Genomic DNA, 21,615 nt, shown 5'->3' with positions numbered 1-21,615 from the left:
TTGGTTTCGACTTGTAATGGTACACTTTTGAGTGAAAAGGACAGAAGGGAAATTTCACTTCTTGGCTGGCGTTGACACTCCTGTTGTAGGCTTCAGGTCTGGTGACACACGTAGTGGCTGGAATGTTCTAAAGTTGGTCTTTTCGAACAAACTACCTGTTGCTGCCACAGTGGACTTTGGTGGCGAAGAAGACACCTTATCCTCAATCCTAGTCGAGAGATTCATGTCAGACTTGGACGTTCGTTGTGTTGTAAATTGTTTCTTTGCGTCGTTGGTGGAGTCGTTGGATCCACTTGTTGTTGATGTGAACTTGATGTATGAGTTTGACTTGGGTGCTGTTGTTGTCAACAAGGAGACAGTTGGACCTTTGGTTTGTGTCCCTGTAGTCACTGGATCAGATGACTTTAAAGGGGTAGTTGAGGTTGTTGATTTGGGTGGTACTACAGTTGTTGTTGCAGAGCTATCGGGTACCTTTAGCTTGGTCTCTCCAGATGAAGATAATGTTGTTGTGGTCCCAAATTGGACCCTCTTTCTAACTGGCTCCACGGTTGGTGGTGCCGAGAGAGATGTCGTCGTCGTCGTTGTGGATGAAGAGGATGCCGGTTGAAGGGGAGGTGAAATTTGTTTGGTCTGTGGAGATGGTGTCGTCTTGTACTTGTAGTCCTGAGGGTTGGGTGGAGGTTTGTTGGGTGGCTTGTCCAATCGATGAGGAGTGCCAATGCCACCACCTGTCGTTGTACTTGTGCCAGAGAGACTGAATGATATAGGAGTGGATGTAGATATTGTGTTTGATCGAGTCAGTTGAGGAGCGAGGTTGGGAGAGTCAAGCAGGTATGTTCTCTTTGGAGGAGGGGGCTTGGTCTTGATCGCACTGCTATCGGACGATGGTGAAGTGGAAAGGGGTGGGGATGCCTTGGTAGTTGTTGTTGAAGGTCCAAACCTATTGGTAGTGTTGGCTATTGATACAGGTGCGCTTTTGGTAGGTGTAGGTGTTGTTGATGTTGTAGTTGTTGTTGTTGTTGTTGTTACATTTGTCTTGATTGGCATTGGATTGATAAGTGTTGGTTTCCTTGTTGGAGGTTTGGGTGGAGGCTTGGGACAATTGGCTGGAGCTACAATCGGTGAATCCAGCACCTCTGGATTGAATATACGTGACATTGGTCTGGTGAGTGTGCTGTTGTTGGTATTATTATTGTTGTTGTACATGTCTGATGAGTCCTGTCGCGGACTTAGTAGGATGGTTCCAGTGCGGCGAGGTGGTGGTCTCGGACGCACGGTCTGCGATCCATTGGCAATGATATGAACCGACTCGCGTTTGTCATCGATAGAGGCTGGGTCCAGATAATCGATGGACGACGTGTCCCTTGGTGGCTGCACCACCATCGACTTCCTGTAGGCGCTCTTCACCTCCATGCTCTTGAAGATGGGGTTGTAAAAGTCGATCATGTACTTGATCACGTAGGACTGTAGCTTCAAGTTGACCAATCCAGCACTGATGTCCTTGAACTCTGGATCACGAATGAGTGTTGGACCAAACACGATGCCCAAGTTATCAGAGTTCATCTTATTCTTATCCTTGTGTGATTCGACCAAAGACAAGAACTCGATCAACTTCTTTAGAATACACAGATGTGAAGGAGGAATACTCAACACCAACTGTCTTAACTTGATAACTATGTTCTGTTCACTCTCATCAGGATTACCTATTTTGGTAGATTGATTGATTGGATGAGTATGAGATCCCAAAATGCTATCCTCGGAAGAGTTAATACATACGAACAATGTCTATGACCTCGTTATACCTGTCGCATGGTATAAGTGGCTGTGGAAGCTCCTTGAAGAATGTAGATATCAATCCACATACACAATATGGATTGTCGACACCTTCAAAGCTCAAGTCGCCATCCTCAATCTTAAACTTTTGCATGCTTATATCCTTATTACTACCATTGACTCTGAATAATCCTTCAGTGTCCAAGTCTATATATATATTTTGGTCGTTGTATGATTGATTAGTCAGACATGTCCATTGTGGTCAACTCAAACTTCAACATCAATATACATACGTGACTTTAGATACTCCATTCCCTTGGTCAATACAAGAGGTATACCATCTGGTTGATCCGGATAGAGGTCTTGCAACTCATCGGGCGACAGACCAAACTGAGGGAACTTTAGACGATGTACGACAGCATTGCCAAAGGAGAACTTTGAGAACGTAAAGTCGAGGTTTCTCAATGTCTCCCATGCCGTCTTATTCTTATCGCTGTTGGAGCCACCGCCCAAAGAATCATCCCTCAACGACAAGTCCTTATTCTTCTTCCCACCACCTCGACTGACACTTTCCTTTCGAGGTGACTTTAGATTCTTCTCCAATTCGAATCTTGATGGCTGAATTCGAGGTGCCACTGAGCTTGGTGCCATCAATATATTCTTCTCTCTCAAGTCATCTGGTGATGGTCTACAGGCAGGTTGTGGTGAGTTGTATGGTCAATGTTAGTTTGTTTGTAGTCGTCGTCGTCGTCAATCAAAGTGACATGTTACACTTGGACATGTATATTAGATGACGTACCTCTTCTTCATAAAGTTACCCAAAAAGTCACCAAACTTCTTCTTTAGTTTCTTTGGTTGTCCATCTTCATCCACAGCACCAGTATCCCAACTATTTGATGAATCACTTAGAGACATTACTATCACTGTCTCTCTCTCTCTCACTATTAACTGTTTTGTTTGTTCTTTCTGTCTGTCTAGTTTGTCTGTTTGTATCAACGTTGGAGTTGGAATCAACTTTAAATTACAAGTTTGGAAAACAAATAGTGTCAAAAGTAAATAGGTTCTTAAGAACACGTGACGTCCTTCCGCCAGCGGTATATGTATGTATTTGTATTATTAAATGTATATGGGTATAATTGTGGTTTGCGGGACTTACCTCTAGAGAGGATGCCATTGTCATCAACCAACAGCAAAACGCGCAAAATAGGTCCTTTTTTGCCTTTTGAAATTTTGTTTTATTTGAAATTATCTGTTGGGAGAGCGACCCCAACAATCTTATCGCAAAGCGAATCAAGATCGGCACATTGGGTTAGCCAACAACCACACCCATTACCTGACCTCTCCTTATCCCATCTCTCACTTTGATTGAGACCTCATCACAATAATCAAAGACAACATCAACAATGAACTTGAACTCACGATTGAATGTGGCCGATGAACCACCTCCTAATAATAATAGTCTGGTCTTGCGATTGACCAGATCAGAACAAGTCGGTTCTCTTTCCGATCAGCATGTTCAACAACCATCAATCGAGCAAATACAGATCAATCTCTCATTCACAGATAATGATAACAACAATATATCACATACAACAACAACAACAACACTACCACTAGCATCACAGTTGTTACTGTCACCGATCATAACACAACGGGATTATACATTACCCTTGGTCAGTGTATGTTTGTGTATGAAGAATGCTGCCACCTTTATCGATGAAACATTGCTCTCGGTACTGGCACAGACCTATCAAGGTCCCATTGAATTGTCAATATACGATGATGTTAGCACTGTATGTAACTTATTTTCAAACTCAATCATCATGTTAGCGCTAACACTCTCTTGTTGAAACAAAGGATGGCTCGTATGATCGTGTAAAGAGATGGTTCAGTATGTTCCGCCATTGCTCTATCATGATCTCTTTGAATGGTGCGAGATCACATCAGCATATATTGGAGACACATGGCATCACAGAGTACAATCTTTTACTGGACAGCCATTATACAAAATGTCCACACTTGATTGATCCTAGGACATATAATCAATCAGATAGTCAACAACAACAACAACAACAACAATTAACAAGTGGTGGATGTGGATACGCTCGTAACAGGTCAATTGAGTACTCACATGGCCAATACCTGTGTATATTGGATGCCGACGATATAATGTTCCGTGAAAGAATTTATCTTCAGCTCAAGGAATGCTTGGACAATGCTGACAAGCATCTGATTGTTGGTGCCAACTTTATACGCATACCAGATGGCTCATCAACACGATACACAAACTGGTGCAATAGTATGGACAATGAACAACTGCATCTGCATCAATATCGCGAGTGTACCATCATCCAACCAACCTGGTTTATGAAGCGTACTGTCTATGATCGTAATGGACCATTTACAGAACCTTCACCAGAGGTCTATTCTAGACTATACAGTGTTGTTGGTCCAGGTACCAGTGAACAGGTACCGACATCTCAACCTCGTAGACCAATCCCTGAGGATCTATTATTCTTCCACAGACACTTGGACCAGGACGGACAGTTGCGAAAGGTCCATCAACCATTAGTGATCTACAGATACCATCCGGATAATCTGAGCAAACAGATACATAGACTGGTGTTGTTCAAGATCAAACTGGAGCATCTGGAGCGTAGGGTACTTAGCAACTGGCAACAGTTCTCGATATGGGGTGCTGGCAGGGATGGCAAGAAGTTCTTCACAATGCTCTCTGATGCCAACAAAGATAAAGTGGCAGCATTCTGCGATGTCGATGTGAACAAGATTGGCAAGAAGTACAATGCAGCCTACACCAATCACATGATACCTATCGTACACTTCTCTCAGGCACCTCCACCATTCATACTATGTGTGGCACTAGATCGAACAAACATGGAGTTGGAGAACAACATAAAGTCATTGAATCTACGAGAGGGTATAGATTATTGGCAGTTCAACTGAACTCTACATGGTGTATGTATATAAACATCAAGATGGTCATGGAGTGATCCATTGTCCATCCATTACTATAACTTTATTTAGGCCTTGAAATGGCATTACATAACCTCTTTTTAGACCTCCTGATGGTCTTGTATATAGTTTGAAATTTGGCAACTGCTCCAGCAGTCTTGGCCTTCTTTACTTCCCTTGGAGACACAGCAGTCGATCCACTTCCAGCACCTCCAGCAGATGATCCATCAGTTGAGTTATAATTACACTTGAATGTCACACCCTCTGGATATCTACACTCTGGTGAGCGTCTGTTCTTGTCCAAGAATGCCTCGATCACCTTTTCAAACACTTCATGCAGGCCTTTCTTTGTCAGTGAACTACACTCACAAAAGTATGCTGCACCCAACTTGGCCGCCAGTGCTTCACCTTGTTCCGTAGATACTGGCGCCAGGTTTAACTTGGCCAGCCTCTCTGTGGTTTGGTCATTCTCGCGAAGGTCCATCTGGGTGCCAACTAGGATGATTGGACTCTCTGGTGAGTGAGTCTTTATCTCGGATATCCACTTATCTACACAGTTCTTGAAGGAGTTTGGATTGACAACACTATAGCATAGCAGGAACACATCTGTGTGTGGATAGCTCAAGTGTCTCAACTTGTCAAAGTCCTCTTGTCCGGCCGTATCCCATAAACCCAAGTTGAATGGTTTATTCTCATACATGACCAATGCCGAATAATTATCGAATATAGTTGGTTGGTACTCTGTTGGTATATAATTGGATGTGTATCTGATCAACATTGATGTCTAAATAGTGATTAGAGTTCAATGTTTAGGTTAATAGAATGGCCAGTATTAGGGTAATTTGATCATTTAATTACCTTTCCAACAGCACCATCACCAACAATAACAGTCTTTATGTAAATCATTTCTTGTGATCTTAGAGACTACTATACTATTATTTATGTTTGTATGTATATATGATTGATATTGATATATTGATTGAGTAAGACGTCGCCAAACTAAACCATGATTGTATAGACAGACTGTGGAGGAGCCTGTCATTTAACAAAGTAAGGATGGATGTCAGTGCCAGTACCTACCAAGTTGGGTATGCTCCATAAAGAGTTGTATTGTGGTGTGTCCGTCCCGTCATTGACATTATATTAAGGTCTATTTATATATCGATCACAGACTGCTCCACTGTCTATATGTCAATCGATATAATATCACTGACAACGACATGTAGAGAGCAAGAAGACATCAGTTTAGTATTAAAGAGATAGAGTGAGTGAGTTGGATGATAATAATAAAGGTGAGTCAGTGACAGAGACATACTGGCTACTCCTGTATTAAGTGGTATTGTTCAATGAACAAGATTTACAACAACTTGTTACTGATTCCAAGTGACATTGGAGACGGTCTATTGTTAGCAAGTGAATTGACATGAGCTCAAATGGATGTATATATATTAATTATAATGTTAGACATCGCATTGATGAATCGTTTACCATCACCACCATCCAATAAGATATACAACATCAGTTGAGTGAGTGTTGGGATGGGGGGAGAGTAAATGGTGGTCATGTGATCTATCCAATACACCTGATTGATTGGTGAGTGATCAGTGTTGTTTGTGTGAGAGAGAGTTTGTGTGTTATTGAACTCTCTGTGTGTCTAGCTGTCTGCAGTAGTAGTTGTCTCATCGCTTGGCGTAGATGCTGAGATGGAGGTGGTATCATAAGTTACATCGGCCACAAACACTTTGTTGTTGGCATTGTCTTGAACCTTTTGGATGAACTCGTTGATGTCCACTACCAGCTTGAGATCAGTCTCTCCTCCTCCCAACCATACGACTTGATTTTTCAGCGATAGGATCGCCTGGGACACGATTATTGGTATGCGATCGATAGTGGCAATTGGACAGACAGCATTGTACTCAAAGCCAGTCATACGATGTGATGCTTCACTCGTTGCCAAGGTAAATCGATAGTTTGCCTTTGACAGTGGCTGGTTGCTCTGACGACTCTGACTGCCCAATGACTTGACAAACTTGAGCACCTTTTGATTCTGTATCTTGGTCGTGTACTGAATGATGACCAGGTAGTAGCGACTATTGAATGGATCAGACATATCACTGTTGACACAGTCAATGTTCTCCATTATAATACTCTTGCAGAGATGATCTGGTGATGGTGCATCCAAGTAGCATGCCCTCTGCTCCAATGTCCATGTATAATAAGGTGATGGTACTCGAACTAATTCATTCCTGAATGAATGAATGTTGTTGTCATTGTGTTGAGTCAGACCAACATGTTGATTGAGAGCATTGATCAATGTTGACTACCTACTTCAAATCGATTGACTTTGCATAATCAGAGACATGTTGTTGTGTCTTTGTAATCTCATCACTTGGTGTCAAGTTGTTTAGACGTTTACTGAGTTGATCAAGTCTTGATAGAATATCATTCTGTTTGGTCAACAGTATTGAAGTCCTTTCAATATCCATTATATGTCTTTGTGTTGTGTTTTGATAGTTATCTGACAGAGTGTACTTCACTTTTCCCAATCCACCCATAACTATTCAGTGTTTGAATCGTTCGTTTTCTGACAAAAATTCCCTAACAATTTGAGACAACATTATATTACTTCTTGTACAACAGGTAGAGATAAATGGAAGAGTTTGGATTCAACACAGATGATCTGATATTTGAGCTCAATGAGCCAAAGCAGAAGAAGGGTATACCAAAGGTTGACAATTACTCTCCAAAGATTGATTCAAGTCTGGTATGTTTATCATATTCAATCATGAGCTCTAGCAAGTCAATCAGTATTAACAAAGTAACAACAACATAGTGGTTCATTGATTGCGACCCTACCTCTATACCTATAGAACATCTAATCGATGATGATAAACCAAAGACAAAGAAGGAGAGAAACAAACATAGAAAGATGAAAGATGACAATAATGAGGACGATGAATCAAAGAATGAGAGAAAGGAAATGAAAAAGATAATGCGTATGCTTACTTATAGGATCGACCATTACTATCTAAACAAGAAGTATGAGCTCTGTCTTTTGGACTCTGTGCAGTTGCTCAAGTTTGTCAAGGCGTTGGCAGGTGACAACTCACAACGAATGGCTGTCATCGAGGTTGAGATTCGCTGTCTATTCAAGCTGGCGCGCTATCAAGACACAGTTCACAAGATGGCCGAGTTTGAACGCTTGGCTACTCAACCATCGCATCCAGTCCCCACGAATATACCCAAGGATGCTGTGCCTGTTGCACCTTCCATCTTTAGAGACTCCTCGATGATCTACATTCTGGCTCAGTGTCATCACCACCTGGCGGCGTACGACGAGGCCATCGTTCAGTACCAACGAGCAATCGGTCTGAATAGTGCTGTCTGGGAATGGTGGCTCAACCTCGCACAATGTTATCTCAATCAGCCATTACTTCAACGTCCAATGTTGGCGAGCACGACAGTCTACCCATCGGTTGGTCAAGATGTCATTGGCCATACACCACAATGGCGTCTACTCTGTGCCAAGCGATCATTATCAATTGCATTATACTATCTACTCAGCTCGATACAGCAGAAGAGATCCTTGCCACCATCAATACTGACAAAGGGCGAGCAACCAAAGGATGCTGGATGGGACTCACCACTCAAGCGAATCCACGAGCGACTCTCAAGCATTCACACCACACTCATAGATCTTGACGCCAATCAGTTGATCGCCCTTGTGGATGGCCACTCATTCAGCGAGTTTGAGACACGATGGTTCGTTGAATACCGCGAGCGAATTGCCGAAGACGAGGAAGCAATCGAAGAAGAGAACCCATATGCTCTGTAATCGTGCAGTTGCCGTTAAACACGCACAACACTATCTCTTGACTGCTTTATTTGATTGCAGGGTTAATCGCAGGTCTCTTGGATCCAGTTGTGATGGATCTGGTATGGATTCCTCTTCTCTATACTTCCTCTTGTTACTATCACTGCTGCTGCTGCCGCTCTTGCTATTCTTGCTCTCATTGATCACATTCCTCAAATCGCCCTCGCTAGGCTTACTACTACTGCTCTTGCTGCTGCTCTTGCTCTCATTGATCACATTCCTCAGGTCGCCACCTTCCCAAACTGACCCACGTGATGATGATGATGAAGATGAGGATGAGGAAGAGGAAGAGCTATCCTTGTCTGGGAGTATTCCCTTGCCAATGGCCCTTGCATTGATTGAGTAGTCTATAAGATAGGTGTGTTAGTTATAGATCTTTCATCTAACATTGTTGTATATAATACTTACATCCATTCTTAACATTCTTGGCATGATCAATGAGTGCTCCCCATGTGGAGTTGCACTTGAGGAGACTTGAGTGGCCCATGATAATGAGGGAGTGTCGCGCACGTGTCAGACCGACGTTCATACGCCTGATGTCCGACAAGAAACCAATTGTTTTGCCAGCGTGTGCTCTGACACATGAGAATATGATGATGTCGTTCTCACAGCCCTGGAAGGCATCCACTGTGTTGACCTGTACATTGGGGAAGTGTGACACACGTGACTGAATCTCTCGCGTCTGCTGCTTGTAGGGTGTGATGACACCGATGCTCTTGTTCTTGGCGCTGGGGAACTGTTCGTAGAGGTTGCTGATGAATACGCTAACGAGCTTGGCCTCCAGTCTGTTCTTGAGTGAGAAGCCTGGACCGCTCTCCTCCAAACTGTCAGTGATGTCGTAAAAGACGAATGGGCCAAAGCGAGGATCGCGATAGTAATCCTCTTTGTAGCTCTGCACATTGCGACCATCCTCCAGTGCATCCATGTAGAAGTGCTTCGAAGGGAACCTGGAGATGGCTGGATGCATACGATACTGCACCGACAGGACGTGCTGCTGAACACCACATTTGACAAGACGCTGGAAGAGACTGGACTCGTATTGGTACTGCGATGCCAGACGAGAGATAACCGTAGGTGGCAACTGGTTTGGATCACCGACCATGATGCACTTGTTGACATTGAACCTGAGTGGTATGAGTGTGGATAGCTCAACGGCTTGGGCCGCCTCGTCAATGATGACCAAGTCAAACTCCTTAATGGCTCGACCTAACCACTCTGTGCCACTGCCCGAGAGTGTTGAGAGAACAATATTGCACTGTCTAAGCAACCCCTTCCTATGCTTCTCTTGAAGCTCAGCCATTGGTAGCTTCGCCTCAGACTTTGATGATTCACCATTGCTGCTACTGCTTCCGTTTGGCTTGTCAACGTCCACCTGCTTCTTGTCATTTCCACTCTTCAGAATCTCCTTGTTTAGCATAAAGTCCAACGATATGGACTCCACCTTGGGATTGATCTGACTTGGATGACCCTGTTACTTGATGTGTTAGAACGTACTACTTTTTGGTGTGGGTGGAGTATGAAGTATAATATACATACGATTCTAATTGCTGATGGAACAAAAGGTAAACCATTGGCATTATATACATTGCTTCCAAGTATTCTCATTGCAATCTCATCGATGGCTGCATTCGATGGTGCACACACAAGGATCTTGTCGAGTCCTGCAGGTTTCTTTGAACCAAAGTCTAGGCTGAGGAACGCAGATAGCAGTGCCATGATTGTCTTTGTCTTGCCTGTACCAGGTGGACCCTGTAGCAGAGTGATGCCTTGAGGATTGGAGATTGATTGCTCGATGGCCTTCAACTGTGAGCTGTTCAAGTCGTTTGAGAGTCGCTCCTTTAACACGAGTGGAATGAAACCAGCGGCAGCAATGTCCTTTGATGTTGCGATCGAGGGTCCAGGTGAGATGATGAACTTGCCCAATGGTACATGTTGAATCATATGCAGTGCAATGTACTCTCTGCTGATAGTATGTAGTGACGACAGTTTCTTTATATTCCACATTGAGCCCTTCTTCATGTGCTTGAACATATTGCTCATCCTCGTGTCCAACTCACAGAACTTGATTGTCAAGAGCTTCAAGTTGTGCTCCTTTCGATCCTTTCTCGTCTTGCTCTCTATCTTTCCAAATGCTTCATACTTGTCCTATTGTTTTTGTGTGTCAGTATGTGATGGTTGATAGCCAACCTGACCGTGAGTCTAGACAATACATACACTGGAGGCATCTTGGGATAGCTGGATGAGGTCGTTCTCGAAAAAGTCATCTTCCTCGCTGTCCATCTGGAAGACGGCGATCTGGAAGTCACCTTGACAAGAGACATCTTCAAGCTTGACAGTGGTGACAGCATCCACCTCCTCAATGCTCTTGAGAAGTTGGCTCTTGAATTCCTCCAGTAGCAAGGGCTCAAATATCTGTATGTAGTCCACGTCGCTGATAAAAGACGTTGGGACAGACTTGAGGTTGGTCTCCTTCTCAACAAGACTGTTTGCGTTCCACTTGAGAATGATCTTGTGCAAAGAGTCTACCTTGGGCAACTTGATCTGTGTCTGTGCCAAACGATTCTGCTCAATCTTCTTCTCGAGACCTGTCTGCGTCGTCTTGATGTCCAGCACCTTGGTCTTCTTCTTTTCGGCAAGCGCGATGGGCTTGGCCAGTGGCTGGTCGAATGGATCGAATGTCTTCTCCAGGAACTGATCGTAGTTCTTACCCTCAATGTTGACTCCTTTGGGACGATTAAGGAACTGTGCCATCGATGAGACATTCAGCTTGGGGTTACCCATCTGTATATTGGCGTTGGAGTGTTGGAAACGCAGTTGATGATCAGGGTTGTTGATCTTGGGACATGATAGGCCCAGCGAGCAATCCAACTTCTTGGCAGTTGGCTTTGTAGACTGTGCCGTGATTGACCCTGATCCGCCAGATGCCACTGTTGTCGTAGTGGTTGAGGATGTGGGTAGCGTTGGTGATGGGCTGGCTGAGGTACTCCTAGGTGGAGTACCAACCGCAACTGTAGGATTGGGTACCTTTGTCTCGGTAGCAACAGAATTGTGGTCCTTGTATTTCATAAGATGACCTCTCTGGCTGTCGTTGAGCACACTCGTAGGCTCTAGTAGCTCTTTGATCTTGCTCCTGAATGATGCATGTATATCTACCTTTGACCTCTGAAGCTCTGTGTTGTGTGTGATTGAGTAAGTATGATACCTTGGTTGGGGATGTGAGAGGCAATACCTTTCAATATGAGGAGGAAGCAATTGAACCATTCAGGTGTAAGCTCTTTGGAATAATAGAGATATTGATCGACCCATCCTTGTTGGAATCCAATGATGCTAATGATTGGAGGCGCAATGCCATTCGACTGTTTGTTTCCAGCTGCGTAATAAAATGAGAGGTCGTCGGCAAGCGACTCAAACACTGGCAGGAATGATGGAGTGGCGCCAGCAGGTAATTGATTCTTGATGTAGGCTGGGTATAGGTCGAGCGAGTCAAACAGCTGCTGTCCACTGTTGATATAGTTGACAATGAACGAGGGTGGCGATGTGATCGTGGTGAATCGCTCGCTTGCAACAATACTGATGGAGTTGGTCATCAGTGTGAATACTGGCTTGAGCTCGCTGGTCTTGAGCGTGCGCGATGAGAACAGCAGCATGATAATTGGCCACAGTGCATCGATGAGCAGTGACACAAAGAATAGATGATCGGGCATGTTGTCCTTCAGCTGGTAGAGTATATGATTACAGTAGTAATACGTCTGTCTGAGTGAGTCCATGTCCACCTTTGTTGAGCCCACCGCCAACAGAATGTCTCGCAACACACCAAGCACGCCTTTAAGTGTTGGTGTTGCATTGTGTTTGATCGATCGCTTCAAGGACGTGGTGATCGTTGGTGGTTGAGCATCCTCACTTGTGAGATGTCTCTTGATCAACAGCTTCTGGAATACCTGTCTCACATTGGACCCCGAAGAAACAACGAATGAGAAGATGCTCTTGCTAAACTCCTCGCCTTCCAGTACATCAGCGTTCTCTGCTGTGCCTCCTGGTAGTCGTTGTGTCTTCAATGGATGTGCCTGAGTATATGCATTTAAATATATTGATATATCTTCGTAGAATCTGTGATTGGTTGATTGTTCAATTTGTTAGGTATAATGTCCAGACTGCTACAGCATCATCACCATCATACATACTTCTTTAAACAGTTGAATATTGGAGGTTGATTCTGTGACGACTTGTCGATGGAGTCGACAGGTAGTAGGCCTAGGATTCGATGTGCCTTGAAGATAGCTTCGTGCAGGGGATGTGTGATTGATTTTGGATTGGTGTTGAGCAGCATCTCCCAAAGATGTCCACACCAGAAGTCTATACTGCCATTCGTGTTGTTGTTGGCAGGTGAACGGTAGTAGTGCTGTTGAAACCTGATGCGTAGCTGAACGGCACTGTCCAGAAGGATGTGAACCAATATCTGAGTGCATGTTTGAATACGACTCTGATCGGGTATCACTGAGAAATACGGTTGTTGTAGTGAGTAGTGGACAAGTCTCTCGCCCAATCCCTTAATGTTTGGTAATGGTTGGTTGGTGTCAATGCTGCATTGTGGAGTTAGTTAGATATGATGCATCACATTGTGGTTGTCAACGAGACACAACATACCACTTGTGTAAGAAGTCCAATACCAATGTGAATGCGCTGGTTTTGATGAGGTCGGAGAAGGCTGCATCGGGTGTAGCGCATCTCTCTAGACAGTACTCGATGACAGCCTCGCGGGCACCATCAAAGGGCTCGTCTTTGCGGTTGATGATGAGATTGGAGAACGACTGAAGTATGCTCTGTTGAGTGTCGATCTGCTTTGACTTCTCAAAGTAGTCGCAGATCAATTGAAACAATGATTGAATTGTCTTGTTGCCCATAAGCTTCTGTGTGGCACCGTCGTAGCCCATTCGATCAAATACAGTCGTCAAGGCCAAGAAGTAACTTGGTGGGATCGACATGTTCGTAGTGGCCATCTTGAGTTCATTGATTAACATGTCGAGCATTGTCTCATATGAAGGTCTGGCCATGACAGTCTATTGTTTGTTGAACTGGTTAGATCACCTGACTGGGCTCTATGTTTAAAGTTGCTCACTTACCTTTAGTAGCTCTGGCTCAAACTGCTGAATGAACAGGTCCAAGCCAGCCCAGTACTCTTGCATATTGGTTGTGATATATGACTCGTAGGGAGACTGCTCCTGATGACAATAGAGTGATTGGAACACTCTTTCAAAGATTGGATCGATGATCAGGAATTCATCCATTGTTGTAAGCTTGCCAATGTGTGACAAGTTCTCTGCGGCCCACTTTCGCAATGTGCCTTGATCAGACATCAATAAGATATATAGTCCAGGCACCTTGTTGCCATTGTTCTGGAATGATATGTCATATTGCTCAATGATGATGCACAACGCCTGTATCAAGTATTCGAAAGTTAGTTGGATCTATAACATACACGAGGTGATTGACTGTCTTTGTTACCTTTGTAAAGAGTGGAAGTATTGACATGTTATCCAATACGTCTGGATAATGAAAGATCTCATGCAATGTGAATAGGATGCTATCTTTGCCTTTGGTTGGATTGTCAATGAACTTCTTTAGTGTGGCACTGACTCGATCCTCATCCTGTCGTCCAATGATCTCGAACAAGTACCAAACACTATCCTTTGTGAACTGTTCCAATAGTTGTTGTCTCATCAACTTCTTCTCTTTGTGATATCTAATAATGCTATATATATATCAATGTTAGTGTATCAATCAAATGTCACAAAGTGACGATTATAATGACACATACCAATCGAAGCATTGTGATAGTTGTGTATCAACCTTGTTCTTGAAGTTAATGATCTCATCATTAGCCTCTGCCAAGTTCTCCATCAAGTTGAAGTAGAATCTGCGCATATGTATCCATTGCTTGCACCAAAGACTTGATTGAACGAATGAGTTAGTTGTGTGATCGATCGATCGAGTGAGTGACAATAATGACTGAACTTACTGATCCTTGTCAAGACAATATACAAAGGATTGCTCTGGAGATACTTCACTCTCTACATCCATCCTTTACAGTATATATATGTTGGTTGTAGTTGTTATTTGTAGAATGAGACTGGACAGATAATACTCGTTGAAGTTGAACAATAAATGACAAAACTTGGAAAACAGGTATTGAAAACCACCAAAAGCCCACTCTTCATCATCTAACAATCAATCAATCAATCATTGTGATAATAGTACAACATTATATATATAATAGAATGAGAAGAACAGTTGTACATAATGGAGAGATAAAACAGATAGATCCAACAGCCAATCAATCAAAACCAATGGATGATGTTGATGTTCAATTTCACTACTTCTCAATCAAGAACACTGTACAGGATGTAATAACCAATCATAAGATTACATTGGTTAAACTATTCATATGGCTAGTGTTTCAATGGCTGGCTCTAAAGATTGAGTTTGGTGCTATCTTCTTTGTAATCAGTATGACTGTAATGATGATGTGTAATCTAGGTAAAAGACAAAAGGTATGTTATTCATTCATTCATTCATTTATTCATTAATGTATGTGCACCTAACTAACAATGAATGATTATTATAATCTATCAGGGTGATGTCAGCGCATATAGTGTATTCAATAAGAATCAAATGTCAATACTTGGTTCAGTCAGCAGTCAACAGTTGGAGAATCAATTTAGATATCAAGGTTGAGTGATCACTAATGAAATGATTATAACAACTCTACGACAACTATTACAGTTATGTAAACTGTCATGTTATTAGCAATGTCAATGTGAATCAGATCATTGGTGTACTCCTCAATGTGTAAATGAATGAACTGGCACTTCAAGATTCCGATGCCATCAATTTGAGGGAATCGACCAAATTGCCTCTTTCGTGAATGTGACTGACCACCTTGCATTGTCTCTGAAGTTGCGAGAATGTCAGAACCATCTCTGACACGACAAGTCAATTAAACTTTACTTACAGTCAGTACTTGTTATTGTTATTATTATTTATATATATATATACATACTAGTAGTAGATTACAGAGATGGTTAGCGGTGTAAAGAGAAAGCATGGAGTTCAACTACTTGGCATGATAGTGCTGATGTTTGTATTCTTTGGTCTGATGTTCTATATGTTTGGAGGTGGAGACAGCTTTAAATTGATACATGTCGAGGGTAACATACATGTCTTTGACAATGGCAATGGCATAAGACAGTTCAAGTTCAGTAAGAATGGTGACAGACAATCAGAGATCAAAGTACGAGTTATTGTTATCAATACACTATGACATGAATACACTCACTAACTCACGATATATAGATTGGAGATGTAGAACATGTACCATTAGCATATATAAGAGCTACGATAGCATCACTTACATTCTTGACAAAGAGACCGACATCTATATTGTTGGTTGGATTGGGCGGCGGCTCAATCGCAACCTACCTACACAAGCATTTCCCATCGGCTCATATCGATATTGTAGAGATGCATCAGAGGATGTTGGACGTGGCCGAGCAGTATTCAAACTTTAGACGTAACGATAACGTTGTGGTTCACATCTCTGATGGCTTGGACTATGTGGAGAGACAAAGCAGAGCTGGCAAGCACTATGACCTGATCTATCAGGATGGCTGCTCATCGGCCCCGTGCAACTTGATGACGGTGGACGGCTTCAAGATCATGTCCAAACTGTTGTCACCGGAGGGTGTCTACCTCCAGAATCTCATTGGTCTGCGAAGGCACTTTGGTGTTATACGCAACATGCAAGAGGCATTCAGAGAGCTGTACTACGTCGAGTCTGGCAGTGTCAATCAAGTGTTCATTGGATACAATTATAATGTATCACTAAGCACTAGTGATCTAGTGACTCGAGGCGAAATGTTCCAGCTACAAGAGAAGCCATACTTCAACGTCGTCAATGAGTTCTCTACACATTTCAAGAGGCTGACAAATGTAATGATCAATGTCGACAACTATATATATCAAGAGTAATCTTATTATTAATGTAATAAATGTAAATGAAAGGTTGACATGTCAACCCAAATATGGGCATAGCTATCCTGGGAATAAATATCTCCGCTAACTATTCTGATCAAAACTGCAACAAACAACATCACTCATTCCGATCAATACTACGTAGTAGTTGTTCATGCTTCAGTCATTGGATAAGACAAAAGATAGAATGGAAACAAAGTTCAATAACAACTATGATAGCAGATCATGTGTGATCGGTGTCAATGGTGTATGTGCCTCAAGTCAAACATTGGCATCACAAGTTGGTGTTGATGTACTAAAGAGAGGCGGCAATGCTGCTGATGCTGCCGTTGCCATGGCTTCAATGCTCAACCTTACACAACCATGGTATATATATCTAATCTCAATCACTCATTCTTTCTTTCACTCAATCCTAACATCAATCAACCAACTCAAGTTCAACTGGAATAGGAGGTGATTGCTTTGTCTTGTTCTGGAATAACACAACCAAACAGATACATGGCATCAATGGAAGGTAAGTCCTATCATCATTCATGCATTCGTGCTACCAACAATCAATATAGGCCCTAACCAAACATTCATATACGATCAATCAATCAATCAAAGTGGCCGAGCACCCAAGAACCTTAACATCGAGATCTTAAGGAAGATCAATATCACGGGTGATTCAATACCTCCAGAGAGTCCAATGGCTATCACTATACCAGGGTAATATATTACCATGACATAAGTGCCCTCCACCAACGATCACTACCTCACACTCTACCAACAAATCAATCTCAGTGCAGCAGCAGCATGGTGTGACACTATTGAGAAGTTTGGAAGTGGCAAACTGACAATGATGGAGATCCTACAACAGACCATAGACTATTGTGAACAAGGTGTACCAATCCAACAAAAGACAGCAGTTTGGTGGGACAAGTCATCACATCAACTAAAGAACTCACCCAATGGCGATGAGATGCTCATCAATGGAAAGCCACCATTGGCAGGGGACATCTTTAGGAATCCAAACCTTGCCAATACATTCAGACTGCTGGCACAACATGGAAAGCAAGGTTACTACAAGGGTGTCGTGGCTGATGCCATTGTCAAGGTGATCAATGACCTTGGTGGAGTGCTCTCACACGACGATCTCGAATCACACAGTTCCACATTCGACACACCAATCTCTGTAAACTATCGTGGATACAATGTCCATGAAATGCCACCCAATGGCCAAGGTATCACTGCCCTTGTAGCACTGAATGTATGTATCTTGTAATCCAGTACACACCAACATACACTAACTGGTACACTTTAGATACTTGAGGGCTTTGACCTGGCCTCACTTGGACCACACTCTGAACAGCACATACATTTGATGATCGAAGCATTGAGACTGAGCTTTGCAGATACAAGGTATTATGTGGCTGATCCAGCTTATTCAAAAGTACCAATAAAGAGTTGTTGTCCAGGAATATGCAGCCACTAGACGTACATTGATTGATACACACAAATCAAACAAATCAATCGAGAAGGGATATCCTGCAAACAGTAGCAGTACTGTATATCTTAGTGTTGTAGACAAGCATGGCAATGGATGTAGCTTCATCAACTCAAACTATATGGTATGTTCCAATCATTCAATTATTCAATCATCCAATCAATCAATCATTCTAACATAAATACACAATTAGTCATTTGGAACGGGAATCATTCCCAAGGGTTGTGGATTCACACTACAGAACAGAGGATCAAACTTTGTATTGGACGAGTCACATCCTAATGCCCTGCAACCGGGCAAGAGACCATACCATACAATCATCCCTGGTATGATCACAAAGGATGGTGAATTGTTTGCAACGTTTGGTGTGATGGGTGGATTCATTCAGCCACAGGCACATGTGCAGACTGTCGTCAACCTGATTGATCATCGCATGGACCCTCAGTCAGCACTGTCTCACCCTCGGTTCTTTATCGATGATGGTACCAAAGATGGTATTGTATTGTTCGAACCTGGTGTCCCACAGCAGATCATCAACAATCTTCAAGCTCGCGGTCACAACGTTCAGGTGGAACATGTCCAAGGTGATGACCGACGTACCTTTGGCAATGGTCAAGTTATCGTGGTGAAGTCACTTAGTGAGGCCAACAACAACAGCAGCAGCAGACGTGTATTGGTAGCTGGCAGTGATAACAGGTGTGATGGTGTAGCAACAGCCTATTAGGTGGCAATCTTCCAACTTCCATCATACGCATAATGTCATAACGCCACAAGCCGATGCCCCCTCTTTCGTTTTCATGTCGAAAGGTCGTTGGGTGGCAAAGACCACCTCGTTTTTTTTTCTAAAGCCCCACATATGGCCTCGCCCCTTTTTTGACGGACTCATCTGCGTTTTTCACCCAAGATATCATTTTCGGTTGTTTGTTTCAAGATGGGCTTCCGTTTGTGGTCCTATGACCGACTGGTGTTGGGGGTGGTCAGGTAGTTCAAAGTCGGGAGTTGTGGGAGTAACTATCTGCAGTCAGTCAGGTTGTCAGAATAGATCAGAATCTATCTATTTCTGTTATGTTTGTGTCCTCTGAAAAGATTCCACTTCGTTAAATCACTTATTTACGAATATAAGTGATATCAGTTTATTCACTAACACTATTATTATTATTACAAATACATATTTTATAACATTACACTTAACATATATATTATTATTATTATAAGGTATGTTTAAATAATTGTTTACTTTAGCAATGACAACAGCACAGATATATGTCAATCATCATTATGTTGACAATGACAAGTTACGAACGACTGTTTCATTCACAGCATACACACACAAACCCATAACCCACAACACACACACACATGTTGTGGTGAGTGATAAACACATTTCCAGACTTGTGGACATGGACATTGATTGAGCCCACTACTCCTGCTCTCCAACTTGTCCTAGATTTATGATAATATTGGATAGATCCAACATATAATGATTACATAGATAATATGGTTGCCCCAGGTGTTTGTTGAGGCACATCAGTGATTGACTGTCACTCACACATCACTTACACACACCTCCACACACCAATACCATTACACTTACCTTTCTAATGTCACGCTTTCGTTCATCCCTCCCTCCATCCATTCATGTGATATATACCATGTTATGACAGACGTTCAGCCGTGCAAGGTGTATGTGGGTGTGTGGTGGACAAGCTAACTAGATATTATAAGTGTTCCATTCACCACTTATTACTTTAATAGCACTCACTTCATAACAAGTTGCTCGCTCGCTTATTTGTGTACATAAAGAAAGAAAATTGGGAGAGTCAGAGAGAGTGTAATACTACTTATTGTAACCATTACTAATTAATTGCCATCACTATCATCATCATCATCAATAATATTACTACTACCAACCACCAACTACAAATTTGGAACTGGAATATCCACAAACAATCAATCAAACAACAAACCAGAAAGTGACATAATATAGGATTTATACTATAAGATGCGCATGGAAATTACAAAGACACAGCTGGCTCTATTACTGTTGGCTACAGTGTTTTTGGCGTCTGCATTCACTCCAGTCGACGCCAATCACAAGGACAAGGAGAAGGATGACGACAATTCCAACACAATGGAGACTCCACCATTAAAGCCAAAGTCACCAACTGAGGCCCAAATGATCAAGCTGGCACTGACGACGGTGCCCTCTCAGATGATGGTGTCATGGTACTCATTGCAGCCAAGTGGAAGTCCACTCGTCAAATTCTCAACCAACAAGGGCAGTCTCCAAGAGACACTGGCCGCTCAGCCAGGCTACAAATCAGCATTCCCAGTGTTCAACATTACTGGTGTCTCCCAGCCATTCCAGACATGGGAGGGTTACTCAAACACCGTGGTATTGGACAACCTCAACCCCATGACCACTTACTACTACGTGGCTGGCAGCACTCAACTCAATGAGTGGTCCACCATCAGCAGCTTCAAGACCAGCAACTTTGCCTCTACATCCAAGGGCAAGGTTGCCACTACCCCAGGTGGTGTTACTCCATTCACATTCGCAGTCTATGGAGGTATGTTTGTAGACACAAACCCAAATGATAACTCAATGACACGCACACTAACACATAGACCAAACAATCAGATATGGGAGTTGGAGGAGGATTCAATGATACTATCTCTGTTCTCCAACAGAACCTTGGTGAATACAACATGGTGTTCCACGTTGGTGACATTAGTTACTGTGACTACGATAACGCAATGCAGGGAAATCAATCTGTGTTCAACTACCTCATGAACTACCTCGAGCCAATCACATCAAGTGTCCCCTACATGACCACCCCAGGCAACCATGACATCTATGACGAGTTCACTGCCTACCAACAGTCATTCAACGTGCCAGGCTCTGCCAAGGAGCCATGGTACTCGTTCGACTTTAATGGAGTTCACTTTATCTCCTTCTCCACCGAGTCTGACATCTCACCATTCACCGCTCAGTACCAGTGGATCAAGCAAGACTTGGCCACCTACCGTCAGAAGAACCCAACTGGTTGGATCGTTGCCTACGCTCATCGTCCTTACTACTGCTCCATCACATACAGTTGGTGCCAGAAGGACTCACTGCGCGCCTTGATCGAGGCCACAGTCGGCTCTCTCTTCCAGCAGTACAACGTTGATATTTACATGACTGGTCACACCCACGCTTACGAGCGTACCTACCCAACCTACGGTGGCATCCCCGTTGGCACCTACGACTACCCAGGAGGTACCGTTCATCTCATCGTTGGCGCTCCAGGAAACCAGGAGAGTTTGGACTATGACTACATCCAGCCACAACCCGAGTGGTCTGCCAGCCGTTTCACCACCCTGGGCTACGCTCAGATGAGCGTCGTCAATGACACTCATATGTTCTGGCAGTACATTGGCGACCAAGGCAACAAGGTGCTCGATGAGCAATGGTTGGTCAAGGGTTTCTTCGACTAAT

At 43.1% G+C, this 21,615-nt stretch overlaps 10 protein-coding genes across 10 annotated transcripts; 6 read left to right on the top strand and 4 right to left on the bottom strand.

The window, feature by feature from the left end:
- Positions 1-54: 54 nt before the first annotated feature.
- SAMD00019534_043790 (hypothetical protein) lies at positions 55-2,688 on the bottom strand (the record flags this gene model as incomplete). The annotated part of the gene is made up of 4 exons (XM_012900884.1): positions 55-1,703; positions 1,777-1,980; positions 2,067-2,461; positions 2,573-2,688. 4 exons carry the CDS (start codon positions 2,686-2,688, stop codon positions 55-57), a joined length of 2,364 nt encoding a protein of 787 aa, XP_012756338.1.
- Positions 2,689-3,176: 488 nt separating this feature from the next.
- SAMD00019534_043780 (hypothetical protein) lies at positions 3,177-4,737 on the top strand (the record flags this gene model as incomplete). Its single annotated transcript, XM_012900883.1, has 3 exons — positions 3,177-3,566; positions 3,631-3,664; positions 3,824-4,737. 3 exons carry the CDS (start codon positions 3,177-3,179, stop codon positions 4,735-4,737), a joined length of 1,338 nt encoding a protein of 445 aa, XP_012756337.1.
- A 73-nt stretch (positions 4,738-4,810) lies between these two features.
- On the bottom strand, positions 4,811-5,652 carry SAMD00019534_043770 (hypothetical protein; the record flags this gene model as incomplete). Its single annotated transcript, XM_012900882.1, has 2 exons — positions 4,811-5,530; positions 5,605-5,652. 2 exons carry the CDS (start codon positions 5,650-5,652, stop codon positions 4,811-4,813), a joined length of 768 nt encoding a protein of 255 aa, XP_012756336.1.
- A 748-nt stretch (positions 5,653-6,400) lies between these two features.
- On the bottom strand, positions 6,401-7,232 carry SAMD00019534_043760 (hypothetical protein; the record flags this gene model as incomplete). The annotated part of the gene is made up of 2 exons (XM_012900881.1): positions 6,401-6,992; positions 7,075-7,232. The coding sequence occupies 2 exons, from the start codon at positions 7,230-7,232 to the stop codon at positions 6,401-6,403; spliced, it is 750 nt and encodes a 249-aa protein (XP_012756335.1).
- Positions 7,233-7,396: 164 nt separating this feature from the next.
- On the top strand, positions 7,397-8,581 carry SAMD00019534_043750 (hypothetical protein; the record flags this gene model as incomplete). Its single annotated transcript, XM_012900880.1, has 2 exons — positions 7,397-7,510; positions 7,580-8,581. 2 exons carry the CDS (start codon positions 7,397-7,399, stop codon positions 8,579-8,581), a joined length of 1,116 nt encoding a protein of 371 aa, XP_012756334.1.
- A 30-nt stretch (positions 8,582-8,611) lies between these two features.
- SAMD00019534_043740 (hypothetical protein) lies at positions 8,612-14,698 on the bottom strand (the record flags this gene model as incomplete). The annotated part of the gene is made up of 11 exons (XM_012900879.1): positions 8,612-8,967; positions 9,029-10,088; positions 10,157-10,765; positions 10,835-11,790; positions 11,850-12,727; positions 12,802-13,200; positions 13,265-13,677; positions 13,741-14,055; positions 14,123-14,369; positions 14,436-14,567; positions 14,637-14,698. The coding sequence occupies 11 exons, from the start codon at positions 14,696-14,698 to the stop codon at positions 8,612-8,614; spliced, it is 5,427 nt and encodes a 1,808-aa protein (XP_012756333.1).
- Positions 14,699-14,889: 191 nt separating this feature from the next.
- On the top strand, positions 14,890-15,195 carry SAMD00019534_043730 (hypothetical protein; the record flags this gene model as incomplete). Its single annotated transcript, XM_012900878.1, has 1 exon — positions 14,890-15,195. A coding segment is annotated over one exon (306 nt), but the record flags the coding sequence as incomplete, so codon positions are not given.
- A 500-nt stretch (positions 15,196-15,695) lies between these two features.
- Positions 15,696-16,645, top strand: SAMD00019534_043720 (hypothetical protein; the record flags this gene model as incomplete). Its single annotated transcript, XM_012900877.1, has 2 exons — positions 15,696-15,908; positions 15,971-16,645. The coding sequence occupies 2 exons, from the start codon at positions 15,696-15,698 to the stop codon at positions 16,643-16,645; spliced, it is 888 nt and encodes a 295-aa protein (XP_012756331.1).
- A 190-nt stretch (positions 16,646-16,835) lies between these two features.
- On the top strand, positions 16,836-18,858 carry SAMD00019534_043710 (hypothetical protein; the record flags this gene model as incomplete). The annotated part of the gene is made up of 7 exons (XM_012900876.1): positions 16,836-17,014; positions 17,085-17,162; positions 17,255-17,356; positions 17,432-17,897; positions 17,952-18,080; positions 18,166-18,258; positions 18,328-18,858. The coding sequence occupies 7 exons, from the start codon at positions 16,836-16,838 to the stop codon at positions 18,856-18,858; spliced, it is 1,578 nt and encodes a 525-aa protein (XP_012756330.1).
- A 1,263-nt stretch (positions 18,859-20,121) lies between these two features.
- SAMD00019534_043700 (hypothetical protein) lies at positions 20,122-20,928 on the top strand (the record flags this gene model as incomplete). Its single annotated transcript, XM_012900875.1, has 2 exons — positions 20,122-20,647; positions 20,693-20,928. Coding segments are annotated over 2 exons (762 nt in total), but the record flags the coding sequence as incomplete, so codon positions are not given.
- Positions 20,929-21,615: the final 687 nt, after the last annotated feature.

Source organism: Acytostelium subglobosum, assembly GCF_000787575.1.
Source record: "Acytostelium subglobosum LB1 DNA, scaffold: scaffold7, whole genome shotgun sequence".
In the NCBI taxonomy this organism is placed as follows: domain Eukaryota; phylum Evosea; class Eumycetozoa; order Acytosteliales; family Acytosteliaceae; genus Acytostelium; species Acytostelium subglobosum.
This window is presented reverse-complemented; position numbering and strand designations above follow the sequence as displayed.